Source organism: Vollenhovia emeryi, unplaced genomic scaffold (genome assembly GCF_000949405.1).
Source record: "Vollenhovia emeryi isolate VEMERY1.0 unplaced genomic scaffold, V.emery_V1.0 DF939194.1, whole genome shotgun sequence".
NCBI lineage: Eukaryota > Metazoa > Arthropoda > Insecta > Hymenoptera > Formicidae > Vollenhovia > Vollenhovia emeryi.
Genome location: NW_011967172.1, coordinates 1,057,711 through 1,076,293, shown reverse-complemented (window position 1 = coordinate 1,076,293; position 18,583 = coordinate 1,057,711). Strand labels below are relative to the sequence as shown.

Here is an 18,583-nt window from a genome sequence, read left to right as displayed (position 1 = left end):
TGCTGGGTATGTATGTAATGTAATGTAAAAAAATCAGTCAGTGTCATTCCCCTTACTCTTGTGTTACCCGCCATTTATTAGATAAAGATGAGGCGACCACTCAACTGTCAGCTATCTCGTTCTAAAGTTTCTACATACACATGTTTTTAACACGGGAGAGATAAAAACGCGCAGTATATTCTTACTATTAATTTTATTTATTTATTCATTTAGCCAGGCGAGTCGCTTTCTTGCGCACGCGTGTTCAAGTGTAGCATCAGTGCAGTGTCAAATTAGGATTTATGTGAATCTTGTAGGAGCCCTAATTTGATGTTTCTACAGGAGTTACAATCTTTAAGAGATAAATGTGCCATTCCATATTTGTGTAATATGAATCCAAATGTTGCTGAAAGAATCATTAAAAGAACTATATGGAAGACATAAGAAGCATCAAAATAGGCTTCCTACAGGACCTACGTAAATTCTAATTTGATACTGTACTGATGCTTGAACGCGCATGCGTCAGAAAGCGGCTTTCCTAGCAATACGGGGCGGGGCAATTTCGTAACATTCATAAAAAAGAAAGTTGAAAAAGAAGAGGAGCACAGAAGAATGCGGACACATATAGGAGCCAGGAGCTGAATCAATCGACGACACGACATAAGTATTGATAATTTGTCTCTTACATTAACTTTTTGGTAATTCTTCAGTTTAGCTTGAATTTCATTACCTGTCGAATCACCGGCTTCAACAATTAATATCTCGCTTCGCGGAGTAGAACGATACTTTTTTCTGCCAGGGTCTACAATTGTTTCGTGTAAAAACGCGTCGAAAGAGCTTAATCTCGTTGATTTTTGTGCTGGTGTAGCTAAACTGCAGAATTACCATTACTTTGTTAATAAACTAACAGGAAAATTCTTCAGGGACGCCAGCAGTAATTAACAACATCAAGTTTTGTTGACCGCAATTTTTATGTTTAAACATCGCTACGTTTCGACCATGGGTTTTGGTCCTTTTCAAGTGATCTGAAATAGTCATATAAATAGACTCGCGTGTATTTTGGTGATGTAAAAAGGATTGTCATGTATAATCGCATAATGCTATGAGAATTTTGTGTCGGATTTTGCTACACGAGAACATTACTTGCGAGAACATTACTGCAGTCATGCTCCGTCATCTCTCAAGTAATGTACTCCGATAGAGTGGACCTACTCTGCTGTGAAGACTGGTGGTTTATACAAGGCCGTAACCCCGTAACCGTGAACTTATGCCGTAATCAGTAAAAATTGCCCAATCACCGTTAAAAGTAAGGGGAATAGTTGACTGCTTCGATAGTTCGATAGTGCTACATTTTAATGATACATCTCATATGCGCACATGTGTAATTGTTAATAAAAAAATAACATTAGTTTTAGGTTTAAAACTTTATTGTATACATATATACATACGAACATATATACATATACATATACATACATACATATAAAATATATGTGTATATGTATAATAAAATTTTCCCTCATTTTTTCATAAAATTATGGCCATTTTTTGTAATATATTTATCACCACTACGCAAAGAGTTTATTTCAGAAATGTAAGCCATCTCCAAATCAGATTTGTTTAAAACAATCCAAGTAAAATTGTTAATATCAGGTATAAAATGTGCTTCAAAATGTTCATTAAGAAAAAATTCTTTATTTTCTTTGTTACAAGCGCGTAATCATCTTTCTCTTTTATAATTAAAAAATTATGTGGATATTGATGCCTTCATCATTAAATGTAACAACAATAACATTCTGTTTAATAATGTTTTCATAATATTTTAAGTGGCAGTAAATTTGTAATTCTGTATTTTGTATTAGGTAAAATAGTATTAGATAATACTAATTACAGTCTTCGCAATAATCAATGTGTTTAAGTCAAAGAAGACGGATTAGGGCAATGTGAGCCAGTACCAGGTATTAGATTTCGGTATTAGATAAAAGTATTAGATAAAACGTGTATGAGATTTGATATGTTATCAATATCCTCTCTGACATCAAACTTGTGCGAACACGTCGCGCTACTGTTACTTGTCACATCATTCCAACTCATTGCACCAGTGTGCACTAGTTCATGAGTGCAGCAATAAAAAACAGACCCCTAGTGTTGCGTTCTACAGTAACGATTTTGAACTCGTATTTCTGAGCTCGCGCGACAAAACGAATGCTGGTGATCAACAGTAATGGTTACGCACATTACTCAATAATAAAATTGTTCAGTAATCATATTTTCTTTAATACAATATTGCTTACAACCTTAGTCGTTAGATGGTACTTTATAGCATTTGCGTATTAAGATTAAAAGTTGAGACTGAGCAAAAATTCAGGGATTATTACTGTTTTTCGATTATTAGTGATGTGAAATGTGTTTATATCAATTTCCTTATCGTATATTATTTTTAGAAATAACTGCGCAAGTCACATTAAGCCGCGCTCACGTAACTGCTTATCGCACTATCTGTGAGGATGTGACCAACATTGCTCCATAATAATTTAATTGGTGAGTTTATTTAAGCGATTAAACTTATCGAAATCATTCAGTTGGTAAGAACAAATTGTATTTAGCTCCTCAGGTAGCACGTGAAACTGAGTTACAAGGGAGAGATTGAAGAAGACAACTGGAAGAAACTTTATAAATTGACAACGGATAACACGAGAGATTCTGTCGAAGATGGGCTGCTTGATTTGCTGTACAACCGCGTTGATAATATCCCTCAGCCTCCTCTACGCATACGCCAAGTACAGGCTGTCCTACTGGAGTAGACGCGGGGTGAAAAGCCCGCCTACGCATGTGCTCTTTGGCAATTTCAAGGACTGCATCACCCTGAAGAAGTCGCCGTCTGATGTGATGCGCGAGATCTACAACAGCGTCGACCCGGACGAGCCCTACGTCGGCTTCTACATCTTCCACAAGCCCATGCTGTTGATGCGAGACCGCGAGCTGATCAAGCAGATGATGATCAAGGACTTCGACGTCTTCCCGAACCGGCGATTCGGTTCGGGCAGCGAGAGGGACTCGGTGGGCCTCGACAGTATCCTGTCCATGAAGCAGCCCAGATGGAGATACGTGAGGACCAAGCTGACCCCGGTCCTGACCGGGCAGAAACTGAAGGCCATGATACCACTGATGCTGGAGTGCGGGAAGTTCATGACAGATTTCATCGAGAAACTGCCGGTGGACGAGACCGGTCGCAGCAAGTGGGAAGTGAAGGATATCGGCGGCCGTTACTCCACCAACGTACTGGCCTCACTCGCGTTCGGCGTCAATATAAATTCGTTCGACGAAAAGGAGACTGCCTTCTGGAAAAACGGTGCGACCACGCGCCGACCTGTTGCGAATCAGAACATTTTTTATTTCTCCCTGAATAATCGTAGATGTTTAAAACAGAAGCATATAATGTATTTATATCTGTTATATATTTATGCATGTAGGGTTATAAATTACGTATTTTCAGGCACAACGATCTTCAATGGTTTTATGCGCGGCATCGTATTCATTATTCTCTTCTTCATTCCCGACTGGGACTTCTTAGTCGCGCCAATCATTAAAAAACCGGCGAATTATCTTCGCAAGATTTTCTGGGAGTCTATGAACGCTAGAGAAAAGCTGGAGTTAGAAAGAGGAGACATGATAGATTCCATGCTGGCGTTAAAAAATGGAGAACAAAATCCCCTTTACAGTAAAGATCGCACCTGTAAAATTTCAACAGTGCACAATCATTACGTGATTTGTAATACAACTCTGTTGTTATTATTATCATGAATTTCAATATAATGTCTATTGCACCGAGATTATAAATGATTAAGAGAATTATGGAAGCTTATTGGTCGTTTAACGTTGCAGAGTTCGAGGATGACAATTTACTGGCACATCCCACCAGTTTTTACATCGCCGGATTCGAAGCGTCCGCGACCGCGCTCGCCTTTACTCTGTACAATCTGGCGCGTCATCCGGAACACCAGGACACTTTGTACAACGCGATACAGACAGAGCTGTCAGGAAAAGAATTTACCGAGGATCTGATCAATAAGTTACCTTTTTTGGACAGTGTTATAACTGAATCGCTGCGATTACACCCTCCTCTACCCGTCATTGATAGAATAGCCACGAGGAATTACGAGGTGAGTGACACGTCATATGTGCCTGAGCCAATTCCTCCACATGTTTTCTCAGCTTCCTTAACTACTATTTATGTGTTTTTTAAATTATTCTTAGTTGCCAGACACTGGATTAACAATTGAGAAAGGTGTTTCAGTGTATATCTCTATAAATGCGTTCAATCAGGACCCCAAATACTTTTCCGATCCGCAAAACTTTATTCCGTTGAGAGCAAAGATGGAAGACAAAAAGTTTTACGAAAATTTAGCATTCGGTATCGGGCCACGTTCATGCATAGGTAAGTCGTAAAATATTGATTCGAAAAATACGTCATTTTTTTTCTTTTCTCTTATATGCGCATATTATTGCAAATTTATATTAAATTTTAGGGCAGAGATTGGCCATGTTAATTGAAAAAATAGCGTTAATTGCTATTGTCTCCAATTACACCATGTCTCTCCTCCCTCGCGAAGAAAATACTTTAAACAACAGCGCTATCCACGTATTCACATATGTGGTCGATGGTCTGCACGTGCGATTTGAGAAACGCAATTAGGTCCCAACTTAAAATTAGTAGCTAAAGATATCAAGTGTCATCTAATTTAGTACTTACAAAAGTAAAATAAAGAAGATAACGAAAAACACGCAACGTTAGCACAAGGTCGTATATTTACAAATTGTATAACAGAATATATCTCTTTAAATAGTGTAATACCTTATATTCGCGGAAATTAATTTATCATTACGCAGATGTATTTTATACGAATGAAAGATGTACGATTTTTATACTCAGGTAACTATGCATTATATAAAATAACCGTCGGTGATGAATTTTAACAGTAGGTCATGTATTTATACTCGTCCGTTATGTATTCTCTCCTAAGAGATGTACTTAATTATATGCTTGATTGAAGGTCGCGATTCCCCGTTTGCACAATTTTATGCAAAAAATATCGCGGAAAAATTAAATTAGATTATATTAGATTACATCGCATACTAATACACTCTCAGAAGAGAAATATCTTTAATGTACTCTTGCGCACATATTATGTACTATACCGCTACATATATCGTTTTGCGAGGGCAACAGTCTTGTACTGTTAACGTTTAATAGAGAGAGATAGATCCCAGAGGATGGTTTTGAACATTGTATTCGCACGTCCCATGCATTTGCTATTACGTGTCGCGATATAATTTAAAGTTTCGTTTCGTGTTTCACTCGCGTTCTGAGTAATTGATTCGGTCGCAGGACACCATGGGAATTGTTCGAGTAACAATTGTTAGACGCGCCGCACTCCATATTAGGACCAGCGGCGTCGTTCTCCTCGTATACGTGACGCCTCTGCAAGATCTCGTCATAGTTATGACCGTGATTGGTTTGCATCTGCGCCTCCGAGTCCGTCTCGTCCTCGTTATCAGCACTATCTACGTCGCCTAAAAGAAATAACTGTCAGCATTAATAAAAGTGTAGTCCAAAATTGATCAATTTCAACTGTCTCATAAACATTTCCGTTACGCAGTATAGACGATTAACAAATGAACGAGAAAACTCACCGTCAGAACTATTAGTGGACGGCAGGTAAAAGCGCGAGGAAGATATCTTATTATTTCCCGCGCGGCGTTCCCTCGCGGCGCTGTTAGGATTGTACTTAAACTCGCGGGGCAGCGTGTAACTCCTGGGTAACGAGACTTGGCTGCCCTCCATGTCGCTGACCTCCGCCTCCCCGTCGCCCTTGCCCTTGGAACTCTCTTCGACGCCATTCTGATTCGCGTGCAATCTGAAGAAATGGAATTTGAGTCAGTCGACTCATCCGGACTCGATCGTCCAGACGTTCGAGAGCGAGCTCTGTTTACCTGTGACCGAGGTGTCCAGGCGGTGACCAATGGGGATAATGGTGCGGAAGGCATCGCGGCGCCAGTAATATCTCCGGCGTGTCCGCGCGCTCCCGTTGAGGCGCCGCCCTCCATGGATTCGAGGGATGCGAGTTGGGGTAGTACGGGGAGGAGGGCGGCGGTGGTAAGAGGCAGTGCATCTTCACGGGTGGCCAGGACGATAACGCGCTACCGCCATTCTGCTCGAAGAACGACGGCGGGGATGTGAATAGCGGGGAACTCGGGGAGGTGTGCAACTTGGTATTCGGCGGTGGTTGCTGATTAGACGCTGAGGGTGATGACGAGAATGACGATGTGGAGGCGGAAGGGGGTGGGAACAACTTGCCCTCCTTGATCTCCTCCTGTATCGCTCGCAGTTCGCGCAGCTGCTGTTGCTTCTTCTCCTTCAGTTTCTCGCGTATTAACGTGACGTTCAGCGAACCACCGATCGCCATGTCAGTCTCATTTTTGCGCCCGTTAGAACCGTCGTTCTGCATCGAGAGATAATTACATTGTGACAACAGTCATATTGCACACGGGGAGAATTTTCTCTTAAAATTTATCCTGAAGAATCGTGTAATCGTTGGGACGACGCGGCGTTCTGAAGAATTTTATGAGAGTTTTTGAAATTTTACCATACACTTTGTGAATTTTAGGGTGAATTTTAAGAAAAAATTATCTCCGTGCAGCGACTAGCAAATAGATTTGTCGCAGACTCGTCTACCTGCATTATATTGGAGGACACGGGCTTCTTCCAAAACGGAATTAATTGCCGCGATCCGTTGCCCATGTTGAGCCACTGTTTCGAGTCGCCTATCGCCGCTATGGAATTCATCACCGTGGCCGTCTGCGATTGCGGCGGCGGCGGTGGTACGAAGCTGGTCGGCTTCTTCTTCTTGCGATTCGGATTCACGACCGTCGGATTCGCGAAACGGCAATTGAACACACCCGGTATACCGCCGTTACTTAATTTAACCTTCCTCATGCCGATGCTGATGTTGACCTTCTTCCCCTCGTTATAATCTATTTGCTTCTCTTCCGCGTTGTCCTGAAAGTAGGAAACATTGCGTGACGATGCTTCCGAGAAGCGAGATCCGTCTCGCGTCATACCTGATTGGACAGCGTGGTGAGATTCGAACCAGTCATTCTGCCACCAGCCTCGTACCTCAACCTTCTCACGTGAAAAAATCTGCAACGAGAGAGGAGAGATGTAACGCGACCGTCGATATGAAATTAATAAAACTGAACGAAACGTCGCGCTTACCTATAATAAAGACCCATGAAAAACATGCCACCGAAAAATAAAGCTAGTAGAATAAGCACTAGAGTAACTGGGTGTAGATGATGCTGGTGGGGCAAAAGGTCGGCACGATTAATACCAGCTATCCACACGCCAATGAGTAGACTGTTCTCCAAGAACATAACAGTGTAAAATATCACCTGAGAGGGCAGAAATTACACATTAACGCGACATAGATTGCCTCTCGGATGTAATAATTCTCAGTGCCCTTGCGCTACTGACCATTTTCTGACGATGATTCGTTTCGTGTAGATTAACGTATGCGAATATATATACAAAGGCGAGGAGGGAAGCGAGGAAAGTCTTCCTGAGAAGAGGGAGACGCTCGCCGCCGTGGAAGAGTCCGTCCGGCGTGAGCAGCAGCCACGTCAGCATCGACAGCCAGTGGAGGGCCATCACGATCAGCAGCCACTGCCCGCCGTACAGCGACGCGTACACGACCAGCGCTCCGACGCGGGCGCTCACCGTCCCCAAACGCCAGAATAATTGCGCCAGCACGCCCAACCATGTTAGCACCAAACGCTCCAGATTACGCAGACGCGCGGCACCCTTGCTGAAGCTGGCGACCGCCCAACACACGCTCCACAGAGAGAGTCCCGCCGACACCAGGGTCAGCTCCTTCAGTTTGCTGCCGTCCTTGCCGTCGCTCTCCTTCAGTTTCCCGGCCTCTGTCTCAGCACCGTCGGTAGCGCCGAACAAGACGTACAGCTGCAGAAGTAGCATCGGAGCGGCCTCACAGAACGCGTGTATCAGCCGTAATACACAGAGCTCCCGTACCTGCGACGATGAGACTAACGTGAAACGACAGAGAGAGAGAGAGAGACGGCGAATGGGACGTTCTCTTCTCCCCAACTACATACCTCGTGCTTCACAAAAGTTAAATTGACTGGGATAAATAATTTGAAGTATCTCCATAGTACACCGACTTGCGTGGAGTGGAGTAACAGAACACAGCCTACGGTCCAGTTGCCAATCCTCTTCACTGGACTTACGTGACAGTTGCTTGACCCGCTGTTTGTTAATTTACCTCTAGCTCCCCAGAGGTACCATCGCAAGCTAACGATCTACGATTATGTAGTACACATTGTTATGGTAAAATAGCAAGTTTAAAGGTAATGCAGGATCCGTTCCTTCAGATACAAACCTGAGAAATTAATAGGGAAGTCGCTATAAAAGTGATGCTCAATGGAAACAATATGGGTGGTGCTGTGGCTTGTTGGGCGAGGGCATACACCATGGCAAAATCGAAGACAACATCGCAGAAGTAGGATGCTAATGAAATAATATTGAACAGTACGTCACACAGGGGCAAAAATTCATGCTGATGTTGTGGCTGATGACACTGGGCCATAATGGGCTTTTATTGCCCATTTGGAATATTTGGCAATTTTTTTTTAGTTCACTTTTATCATTCTATACTCTCCCCTTCCTGTAAGTAAAATATTACATATCATTAAATTGCATAATAATTAAATAATAAATGAAAAAGGAAACATAATATATATTTTTTTAATTTTTGAGTAAAATTAATTTCCTTCAAACGGGAAAACATTAATTCCAATCAGAGAAGATAAACTAAGAATAAAAAGATTTAGATATTTTTATATTGTTCTTTTATCTTGGCGCTATTTTTCACTTTAAATTTTATAATGCTCTTCTTTTGACATTGCTCTCTTCACACAATTTAATCTCACAAAACACTCTTCTTAAACAAGTGAATTAAAAAATTAACGTGTCTCCTAATAAATTCTGAATACATAAAACCGAAAGAATTGTCCTTTACAGTCGGAAACGTAAGAGAAATTACCAGCAGGAATTTCGCGCCTGGACGGCTATAAACAAGTCACGACGTACGATGTCACAGGCGGACTCATTTGTCCGTTATGCGCCGGGGTCAGGCCGAAATTGTCGCTCTCGCGCGGCGTCGCGGGATCCGCGTTTGCCCTGCGCCGCATTCAAAAACGCACACCCCTCGCTCTCGCTCGCTCGACGTCGCGAAGACGCGCACGGACGGATTTTTTAAAGGCCAGCGCAACAACGCGGCGGACGCGCAACAATGTCGGCGCGTATAGCGCGCAGCGTGGGATCGCGCGCTCGCTCAGCGCATTCCGCGCGTGTCATTGACGAGAACGGCGATCACAAAAATCACTCTCCCGATCCGGACGCCGCCGCCGTCGCCGCCGCCGCCGCCACCGCCACCACCACCGCCGCTCGCGGGGAAGCTGGATCAGCGGCGTTGGTATGCGCGGAATTTGCCGCGGAGCACACGTTTGGAGAACGCGCGTTTCCACCTGGAGCGCCGCTCCCTCCTCCTCCTCGCTGGCCGCTACTCGGCCGCCGCTGCTCGTTTGCCGTGCCCTAAGACTCGCCGTCGTCGTCGTGGCGTATCGCGCTGCTCCGCGCGCCGCATCTTTCGCGGGGGAAATCCACGGCAAATCCCGGCGCCAGGGCGAGAGAACGCGCGCACGAGAACGTCGTCCCACGCATACCGATCCGCCGATCTACCTGTTGATTCAGTGCAATTCAATGCGGCTGTCTCACGCGTACAATACCGCTCGCTCGCTCGCTCTCTCGGCCTCTCTCTCTCTCTCTCTCCTCTCTCCACCTCTCATCTTCTCTTTCTCCTTTTCTCGCTCGCATACAATCGCAGCCGCTTTACAAACACCTGGCGCCGCCGGTGAGGAACGCGAGAGCGAGCCTCACCTTAGGCGGCCTGTACCCGGCTCCTCCGTCAGATTTTTTCCGGTTATTCTTCCTCCCGCGTACCGATCGCCTCGATACCCACGAGCGCTAAATGCGAGTTCGGGGGGGCTTCGCTCCAACGCACGATCTTGCACGGCGTGCGCACGTGTGATTTTCAACGAGAGCAAAAATCCACGAAGATTAAACAGTTATTGATACACTTACGAAAATACGGAGTAATATATTTTTTTTTCTTGTATACATCTGACAACGTTCGCATATATACGCGTATGATATGTACAAGCCTGTACGTTGTAAAAATTTTGTGCCATTGCCACTGCCCCTATGTACATAGCTTGGAGTCGCCGCGCGCATACGTTATATAAAAATCTTATATTAACATCTTATGATACAAAACGATTTGTCACAATTCAATAGAAAAGCAAATCTCGAAAAAGTACGTTGTATATACCTAGCGTTTTATCGTTTGTGCGACTCTTATTAATATATAAATCATTAGCACGTTGCAGTCTCTCTTGCAGGCAATTAAAGAATAATCTCGTTCTTGTAGTTCCGCGTGAGTTCCTTATGCGGTAGAACGATCGAGTTGAGCAGAATCTTTTCCGCGGCCAGGCTGACGCTGGTACCTGAAATGCAATACACGCGCAATCGCCACGTGATGCTAGACGGAAATAGTGTAGAAACATTGTCGCGCTTTACCGAGTATCGCGATGGACGGGTTCAGCTTGCCGTTGGCGTGAAACAGCGGCGGATTCTCCATTTTCGCAAACGGTTTATTGGGATTGGGATCGCACGGAGTCCCCTCGACGCGAGCCCACTCGCCCACGCTGGTGCCCGTTCCTATGATGCTGTACAGAATGAGAGAGTGGGCCTGTATGTGTGCGTTGGCCAGCACGATTGACTCTCTGATCCTCACGCCAGGCTCGATCTTCGTTTTCGGGCCGATGCTCACATTTGGACCCAGCTACGGGGAACAGAAATTTCATATCAATGAGAGCAGGTTTGACGAGGCCAGCGAGGCCAACCCTGCTTAAAATATTAGATAGAATACAATGGGGATTACATGCAATAAAAGTCTTATTAATTTACATTGAAGTTGCGTGCAATCTAACGTAATCGCATCGTATTCTATTACTTTAAACAGAGAATTTATCTGTACGCAGTTCATACCACGGAGGTCGGATGCACGCTGGCCGACGGATGAATGTACACGTCGCCTATAATGTAACAGCGATTGCTGCTCGTGGAGGCGAGGCGGTCCGGTTGCTTCTGCTTGTGGAGGGCCAGGTAATGCCGGTTGGCGTAGATTGCGGAGCCCGCGGTCTTCACCTGCGACCACCAGCGGAGCACAGGCAACGCGAACAGCCGGCCGGTTCCCGCCAGTCGCGTCAGTATGTCCTGCTCGAACGCGATGTGCGCCGGATCCCTCCCGTTGCCGCACAATTGCCTGCGGTTCCGCGGCAGAAAGAAGAATGAATGTTCCCGTTCTCTTATCGCGTTGCGGGGCGAATTTACGTCAAGCTTACATTATGTGATCTTGCTGCTGGTTGGCGTGAAAGACGTCCGCCATCGTTTGGAAGATCTCCAGGGACGCGAGGTATATTCCGCAATTGATGAGGGTCGACACGAACGTCGAGGGCTTCTCCACGTAGTGCGCCACCTCGCCCTCCTTCCCCAGGACCATGCATCCGTAGTTCAACGATTGCTGCCGAGTCGCCTCCGTCGCCATGATCGTGAGCAGCGCCCGCCCGCTGCGGTGGAACTCCACCATCTCCTGCAGCGGGAAGTCGGCGCAGACGTCCCCGTTCATGATGAAGAAGCACGCCGGGTCGCCCGAGCGGATCTGATCGCGGAAGTGGTACATGCCGCCCGCCGTTCCAAGCGGCGTGAACTCCTGCAGGTAACGAATGACTATGCCGTAGGTACTCGACATCTCCAGCACGAACTGCTCCAGGCCGTTCTTGGGATACGCCCCGATTATCAGCACCTCGTTGAGACCGGGCACTTTGGTGCAGGCCTCGATGTGGTGCTGTATCATGGGCAGTCCGGCCACCGGGAACAGCGGCTTCGGGATGTCCAGGGACAGGGGTCTGAATCTAGTCCCTGCGAGGTGAGACAAACTTGGTAAATCGACGAATCTGCCGGGAACTTTCCACTTGGCGACACACGTCGACGCAACAGTCTTTCTGTCTTTTCTCAACAATAATGAATGAACAAAAATAGAACTAGCTAAATGAAATCTATGTTGGGAGCTTTCCTGTTTAGCGACACATGTCGTCGCAAGCGCCACTCCAGCTTTGTTGTTCATTATTGTTGAGAAGAGACCTGTGCCGCTAAATGGAAGGCTCCATTAAAGTTTTGATCGAAGACGTATCCAAGTAGAGCAATGGATGGCATCAAAGTGATGTTGAGATGACAAATAAAGTCGTCGCGAGTTTTATGTTCTACCTGGTGGACTGTAGATGTCGCGTAAATAATAAATTAACAATCTACCGATGAGTGAAGACGTGGCATATAAACATCAACGTTAAAAGTATCAGCTGTATCTCAAAAAGATGATAAAAATGCAAATTCAAACTATGTGTAACTTCGACGTCAACATAGATTCCACAAATCTCGATTTCAGTCATTTTATAAATGAACGACCAGCACGAACCCTTCAATGGTCCCCCGATCAAGATAACGGCCTTCAACATGATCAGCGCGGGTCGAACGTCCCTCTCGAGCGAACGGCTCCGAAATATCCTCGCGAGAAGCGGCGATCGCCCGAGCCCTCCGAGACAGCGAGGGAGACTAACGAGTGGCCGCACCACGCAGACATGTTGCGTACACGTGTGGACGTGTCATCGATGACGATATCGGTGTACGGGGGTTTCGATGAATCGACTCGGCGACACGCGGCGGGCGTATCGCGCAAGCGGCTCGTCAGGAGAGGCGACTCCTCCCCTCGGGCTGAGCCGCGCTTGGCGAGCAATCGGCGGACGCTGCCGCATCCCGGGGAAACTCGCCTTCCACCAGGCAACCCCCGCGTCGTAGGTTACATCAGCCGTCAGTCGAAAACTCCGGGACGCCCTGCCTCGTACCTCGAGCGGCCTCGAGCAACTCGCGCGAAGGAACGAGCCGCTTTCCCCCCTCGGCAAGTCCGTTCGAACGGCGATCAGCTGACGCGGCGAACGCCCCGCGCAAGGTGCCGCTCTCATACGTCCATTTCTACCAATGATTGTTACCTTTGATGTGCGGGATGGATGTATTATATGTACGGCCAATGCTGCGCTTTCGTGAAATTTTAATTTGACATTTTTCATAACGCAACGTGACAAGTTATTTGCAATTTGTTCGCTCACTCGTTTGAGGGTCAGTCGCACAAATGTCGGTTAACTTACTGTCTTTTTCTATCTTTTTAGGAGATTAATTATTTGATAAAATCTAATAAAAATAAAAGAGATTAAAAGGATAAGTTGCACAGCAGAACGTTTTCATACTTAAGGCCCGGTTTCATCAAACATCGCTCAACTTTAATCTTAGTTTAATTCATGTTTGCCCCTTTCGAAAGTAACAGCTGGAAAAAGACAAAGAACGAAGTAAGCTAAGCTTAACGTTGAACAACGTCGGCGAAACTGTGTCTAAAACACTCAGTTCTGAAGTCTAATAATAAAGAATTAAATTGGTATTAGAAATTTTCAACTTTTTACTCGTGAGCAATTTGAAGTGGGCTTTATAAACTTGCAAACTTCTTCCGCACGAGTAAAGTACGCGTGAAAACAAAGCCGGGGGTGCACGACTTTATACAAAAACCGAAGAAAAATTAAAAATACCACCATGTGAAGCCGTCACCTAACCTAACCACAATTGCGAATCACGGAATAACACGAGAAAGAGAGAGAGAGAGAGGAAAGTGTAGACAACCGACGCGCCATGTTGTTGACACGCGAGAATCGTCCAATGGCGGCACGCGAGCTGGCAGCGCTAGGGGAATTCACCTGGGGAATTATCTTTCATCGCGTGGCGGTCGGGGGAGGGGGAAAAAGTTTGTTCCCCGCAGCTGAACTTTCTTCGTGCACTCTTCGCTCCTTCACCCCGCGCTGTCCAATTACATATACACACAAATGCGCTCGTTGCGTTTCGAGTGCAGGAAGTGCGAGCAAGCGCACCGAGTGCACGAAGCCCGGCCCGCAGATGCAAGGAACGGAAAGAAGGATAAAGAAAGGCGAGTGAACGCGAGAAAAAGCCACGGCGAGGAGGCCGAGGCGAATCGCTCGCGGCGCGCGAAAACTCCCCCGCGCCGCCCGGCGGCGAAGGGCGCCGCGCCGGACGACGCGCAGACGGCGCAGGGAGGGGGGCAGGGCGAGGAGGGCGCGCGCGATCAACTTCGGTTCGGTGTAGTTCGGTTCGGTGTGGCCGTGCGCATTCGAGCGAGGGCCAGCGCAGCGCGCCGACGGCAGCGTAAAACGCTCGCGTCGCCGCCGCCGCTGCCGCCGACGACGAGCGATTGACTCTCTGTGTCCGCGAGACTCGGTACGCCGCGGCCGGGGGGGGAGAAGTGCGAGGCGAGATCGCGCGTACGTAAAACAAGTGCGTGCGTGCGTGCGTGCGTGCCGTGCGTCTGCGTCGCGTAAATTCGCGCTCGGGCGAGAAAGAAAGAGGGAGCGACGGAAACGGCGAGATCGACGAGGAAAGGGGAGAGGAGTGCGAAGGAAGAAACGGGGAAGAGAGAGAGAGACACGCACACATACGCGCACGCTTGTGGCGCGTCGCGACGAAGCGCAACATCGCTCGGAGAGGAAACGGCCGAAGTTCGGAACGAACGACGGTCGGTCGGACGGGCGGACGGGGACGAGACGAGACGAGAGACGCGACACGACGCGACGTGACGGCGAGAACGGCGTCGCGAGCCCGCTCCACCGTTGTCGCTCGTCCGAGTCGCGGCCTCGAGAGTAGCGTTGCCAGTCGCGCTCGCCCGCTCCCGCCTCCCGCCGCCCGACGCATCGGGGTTGTCGCCGCCGCCGCCGCCACCAGGGTTGTCGCCAAGGACGGAGCACTGCGTGCTGACCACCTGCCAGGAAGCATGGAAATATCCAAGAGCCTGCACGAGGAGATCGTCACCGTGCAACAGAAACTGCAGAGAGCGATACTCGAGCATCAGGTGAGAAAAGGAGAGCGAGAGTGTGCGCGCGAGGGAGACAGAGAGAGAGAGAGAGAGAGATTGAGATTGCGATGCTGCGTGTGCGATAGCGATCGAGGGACGGACCGTGGAGGGCGAAGGGGGAGGAAGGCACGGCAAGCAAGTCCGTCGCCGCTTCCTCCTCCTCCTCCTCCTTCACCACCTTCTCCTCCGCCTCCTCGCGACACGCTTATCCTTGGAAATTGGCGGGGAAGCTTTTATTTTTCTCCCCGCGCACGAGGACTCACGGCCGGCCCCCCCGAGTCGCGAAGCTCCCTCCGAGTCGATACGATAGATCGATCGTTCGAGATGCAACTCGAACGATAGATCCGCCAAGCATTTCGCGGACAACTTAAGCATGCGCGCGCGCTCGCGCGTGCACGTGAAGAATTTCCAGAAATTTCGCGAACCGGAAGGTAGTTTGCGGTAACAAAGGGCGAGGGACGGGAAGGAAAGCGAGTACGAAAGTCGAAAGTTCCATTTATGGCCGTCTCTCCGCGCCCTCTTTCCGTCTTCCTTCCTTCTGCCCGGTTCTCTCCCTCTCTTTCTCTTCGTCTCTCTTCCTCTTCACGCGCCTCGCTCGCTCGCCGAAGGTGGCCGAGAAATTCGTCGCGGGAGGCTCGAGTTGCCGGCGTTCTCGCGAGCGATTTAATCGCTCCCGTCTACCGCGAACTTGTTGATCGCTTCGCGCGGAAGGCGCGACGGCCGCCGACGCGGAGAGTCTCTCCCCCGAGGACGTCCCCGCGTGCCACCATCTTTATAAATATATCGATAACCTCGTGGATTCCTTTGTGCCGCCGCGCCGAGGCCGCCCGGCGCGAAAACGACTCCCTCCCGCCGTCTCCCCCGGCAGGGGAACAAAGAGGATTTTCTTCCTCATCGATATCGGGAGCCCCGAAAGTTTGGCGCGCTCGCGTCCGTTCGATTCGCGAGGCGACGCTCCACGGCGAGCAATCGATATACCTTCTGAATTATCCGGCCGCCGCGCTTCTCTCTTCCGCGAAGCTGAGAGCAATTCTTTCCACGCAGCCGCGCGCGTTCGGCAAACTTTCGCCTCGCTTTTCCTAGGCTCAGCCGACTCGCGACTCGTCTCGTCAACCCTTTCCTCCGCCGTCAACTCGTGTACAGTCTACGTTTTCATTGACGAATTAATTCGATACTCGTCAAGTTTTCCACTTTTCACGAGTTCACGCCAGAAGAAAAGATCCACGCACGAGTCTTGCGGACAACTTGGGCGCGCGCGTGCACGTGAAGAATTTTTCAGAAATTTTGAGAACCGGAAGGTAGTTCGCGGTAACAAAGGGCGAAGGTCGCCCTGGCCGTAGGCCGGTATTCATAGTCAAATTTTATGGTTCCAGTTAAGATCGACTAAACTGATCCATTGTTATTTATTATTGGCAACCTAAAGAGATTATCATGGTCAAATTTCATATTCAAGACCGCCATAAGATCACCTGCAGATACTCCATAGCTAAGGAAATATTCCATGCAGCATCTTTAGATAAATTTAAGACGGTCTTGAATATAAGATCCGACTACGAATACCGATCATGATGTAACTAGTAGGTCCCTTGCCTGGTTGGTATTGACCTTGCACGGTCAATAATAGAGGAAAGTCCCCATTATGGAATAAGATCCTAATATGGGATAGCGGGGTATCTGCTAAATTAACAGGCATCGTCAGTTGATTCCGCCGTGAATTTATTGCCCTTGGGGCGAAATCTGTTTAGTGGAAAACTCATTGTTTGATTGTGTAGTGGTTGCGAAAAAAGACTTGTGATTGAATTTGGGTGTTGAAAACCTGCTATCTTATATTAGAAACCTATCTCGTAATAGAGGACTTCCATCTACTGATCATTAAGGGGATGCTGGAGTGATTCTACACTTTTGGCACCTTTTGCTCCTAGAACCGTCAGTTCGCGAAAACATTTGTGAAATTTACAAATTATGTGACTTTTCTGTACAGACCAATAGTGTCCCGTTATTCAATTTAAGTGAAAGAACAGCATGGTATCATTGAAATTAAGTTTAGGAGCTTAACAAGAAGTCTATTCACTCGAATAAGTTATAGGTTAAGGTAACCTATAACTTATTTGAGTGAATAGATTTTTTGTTAAACCCCTAAACTTAATTTCAATAATACCATGCTCTTCTTTCACTTAAATTGAATAATGGGACACTGTCGGTTCGTACACAAAAGCCACATAATTTGTATATTTCACAAGTGTTTTCGCGAATTGACGGTTCTAGGAGCAAAAGGTGCCAAAAGTGCAGAATCGCTCCAGCATCCCCTTAATATGGAATCTGTTGAATAAGTGATACCGACAGTACGCATGTTTAGCCAGCTTTTTTATCTCGCTTTACTTTGGGGGCAATTCGAAGCCATTCGAGGAAAACGAGAGGCGTGCGGTGTTACTATCGATATCCCGAATACCACAGGGCCGACACTGATGCTCGAGAATCCGGACCACCGTCAATATCTCACATCAATGGTCTAGTTTACACCGTGCACTTGACACGCGTATCAATTAGTAACAAATAGTAAATAACTAGTAAAGTGGTTTAGTCATTGGCTGATCAGTTCAAATGCACCGTTTGATACGCGTATCAAGTGCGCGATGTGAACTAGGCCATTATTAACCACGCGCGATCAACAATATCGTCAGCGTTTGTTAATATTGGCCGTGTAAGGTGTCTATTAAAGGGGCAAAATCGCGCGAGCCCTTTATCTAATTCCCTCGCTCTCGACGGGGGACGACGCGCGTCGCGATTTATGTAACCGAAGTTCGCGTATCTCGCTGGTGGGAGACGGACGCGAGTCGATACTCGCGCCGGGAAGCCTTCCGCGCGGTCGTCCGAGTCCGCGCTCGATTCGCTTTTACCGCGAGAACACTTTTACGTTGACAAGGTCGCTCGCTCCTTTTGCGCGCGTCGCGCCGCGGCGAGTCCCGTCGAGGAATCGCTCGTCAATAATCGCGACGAGACGGAAAAGATGATCGTCCTCCCTCCCTCGGAACGATGCAGGTCGCGGTTAACGAGCGGAACTCTTGTTGCTCTCGATGGAATCATATTTCCGCGATTACCTTCTGCGAAAGCGCGATCATCTTTTCACTTACCGTCGATGTAGTTGAGAATAGTACACGTAACCGCATCGGTCTTGCAATTAGTTCCTTAATAGCATAGTGCATTGGCTCAACATTGGCCCAATGTAATCAAACATTGGGCCAATGTTTAACCAAGGTTTGGTCAATGCACCGTACTATTAGGATTAGACGGGGTGGTGCGCCAAGTTTTATCCCCGTTTAAGGAAGGTGTTCCTGCGAGGTCATTCGGAGCAGGGGGTCAATTCTGTATCTTGCAACATAGTGAAAATGCTGAAAGTGAACGGCTTTTGTCTCTTTCTAACGGGACGGTTATAGCGTTTTCGA

General features: G+C 47.4%; 4 protein-coding genes across 10 annotated transcripts in view; 2 read left to right on the top strand and 2 right to left on the bottom strand.

Annotated features, from left to right (window-relative positions):
* The first annotated feature begins 546 nt into the window (after positions 1–546).
* LOC105562153 (cytochrome P450 6k1-like) lies at positions 547–5,249 on the top strand. 5 transcript variants are annotated; one of them, XM_012012733.1, is made up of 7 exons: positions 547–643; positions 2,424–2,520; positions 2,586–3,331; positions 3,476–3,700; positions 3,865–4,142; positions 4,237–4,417; positions 4,509–5,249. In XM_012012733.1, the coding sequence occupies exons 3-7, from the start codon at positions 2,692–2,694 to the stop codon at positions 4,673–4,675; spliced, it is 1,491 nt and encodes a 496-aa protein (XP_011868123.1). In that variant the 5' UTR covers positions 547–643; positions 2,424–2,520; positions 2,586–2,691; the 3' UTR covers positions 4,676–5,249. The 5 variants fall into 5 exon arrangements, with proteins under 5 accessions (XP_011868123.1, XP_011868127.1, XP_011868125.1 ...); XM_012012735.1 differs by lacking the exon at positions 547–643 and adding an exon at positions 709–1,285; XM_012012736.1 differs by lacking the exon at positions 547–643 and adding an exon at positions 1,529–2,200.
* LOC105562155 lies at positions 4,771–9,465 on the bottom strand. Of its 2 annotated transcripts, XM_012012739.1 has the most exons (10): positions 9,099–9,465; positions 8,436–8,720; positions 8,152–8,355; positions 7,514–8,068; positions 7,256–7,431; positions 7,102–7,180; positions 6,716–7,039; positions 5,974–6,482; positions 5,674–5,897; positions 4,771–5,553 (listed from the first exon to the last, which is right to left on the bottom strand). In XM_012012739.1, exons 2-10 carry the CDS (start codon positions 8,640–8,642, stop codon positions 5,315–5,317), a joined length of 2,517 nt encoding a protein of 838 aa, XP_011868129.1. In that variant the 5' UTR covers positions 8,643–8,720; positions 9,099–9,465; the 3' UTR covers positions 4,771–5,314. The 2 variants fall into 2 exon arrangements, with proteins under 2 accessions (XP_011868129.1, XP_011868128.1); XM_012012738.1 differs by lacking the exon at positions 9,099–9,465 and having other exon boundaries at positions 8,436–8,755.
* Positions 9,466–10,189: 724 nt separating this feature from the next.
* Positions 10,190–13,383, bottom strand: LOC105562152 (mannose-1-phosphate guanyltransferase alpha). Its single transcript, XM_012012732.1, has 5 exons — positions 12,651–13,383; positions 11,521–12,097; positions 11,165–11,441; positions 10,694–10,958; positions 10,190–10,620 (listed from the first exon to the last, which is right to left on the bottom strand). The coding sequence occupies exons 1-5, from the start codon at positions 12,688–12,690 to the stop codon at positions 10,520–10,522; spliced, it is 1,260 nt and encodes a 419-aa protein (XP_011868122.1). The 5' UTR covers positions 12,691–13,383; the 3' UTR covers positions 10,190–10,519.
* A 1,007-nt stretch (positions 13,384–14,390) lies between these two features.
* Positions 14,391–18,583, top strand: part of LOC105562151 — an 18,822-nt gene continuing 14,629 nt past the window's right edge. For both annotated transcript variants that reach the window (XM_012012729.1, XM_012012731.1), the window contains exon 1: positions 14,391–15,137. In XM_012012729.1, the coding sequence (XP_011868119.1) occupies positions 15,060–15,137 (78 nt within the window). In that variant the 5' untranslated portion in view covers positions 14,391–15,059. The remainder of the gene's footprint in view (positions 15,138–18,583) is intronic.

What these genes read in the sequence shown, in the direction of transcription:
- LOC105562153 (XM_012012733.1), top strand. Translation starts at nt 2,692, where the DNA reads ATGGGCTGCTTGATTTGCTGTACAACCGCGTTGATAATATCCCTCAGC. An exon ending in AGAACAAAATCCCCTTTACA is followed by an intron (nt 3,701 to 3,864) that starts GTAAAGATCGCA and finishes TTAACGTTGCAG; the next exon opens with AGTTCGAGGATGACAATTTA. An exon ending in CGGGCCACGTTCATGCATAG is followed by an intron (nt 4,418 to 4,508) that starts GTAAGTCGTAAA and finishes ATTAAATTTTAG; the next exon opens with GGCAGAGATTGGCCATGTTA.
- LOC105562152 (XM_012012732.1), bottom strand. Translation starts at nt 12,690, where the DNA reads ATGTTGAAGGCCGTTATCTTGATCGGGGGACCATTGAAGG. An exon ending in GCGTGCATCCGACCTCCGTG is followed by an intron (nt 10,959 to 11,164) that starts GTATGAACTGCG and finishes TGTTCCCCGTAG; the next exon opens with CTGGGTCCAAATGTGAGCAT. An exon ending in CCCGTCCATCGCGATACTCG is followed by an intron (nt 10,621 to 10,693) that starts GTAAAGCGCGAC and finishes ATTGCATTTCAG; the next exon opens with GTACCAGCGTCAGCCTGGCC.
- LOC105562155 (XM_012012739.1), bottom strand. Translation starts at nt 8,642, where the DNA reads ATGGCCCAGTGTCATCAGCCACAACATCAGCATGAATTTTTGCCCCTG. An exon ending in TAACTTTTGTGAAGCACGAG is followed by an intron (nt 8,069 to 8,151) that starts GTATGTAGTTGG and finishes TCATCGTCGCAG; the next exon opens with GTACGGGAGCTCTGTGTATT. An exon ending in CGAATCATCGTCAGAAAATG is followed by an intron (nt 7,432 to 7,513) that starts GTCAGTAGCGCA and finishes CTGCCCTCTCAG; the next exon opens with GTGATATTTTACACTGTTAT.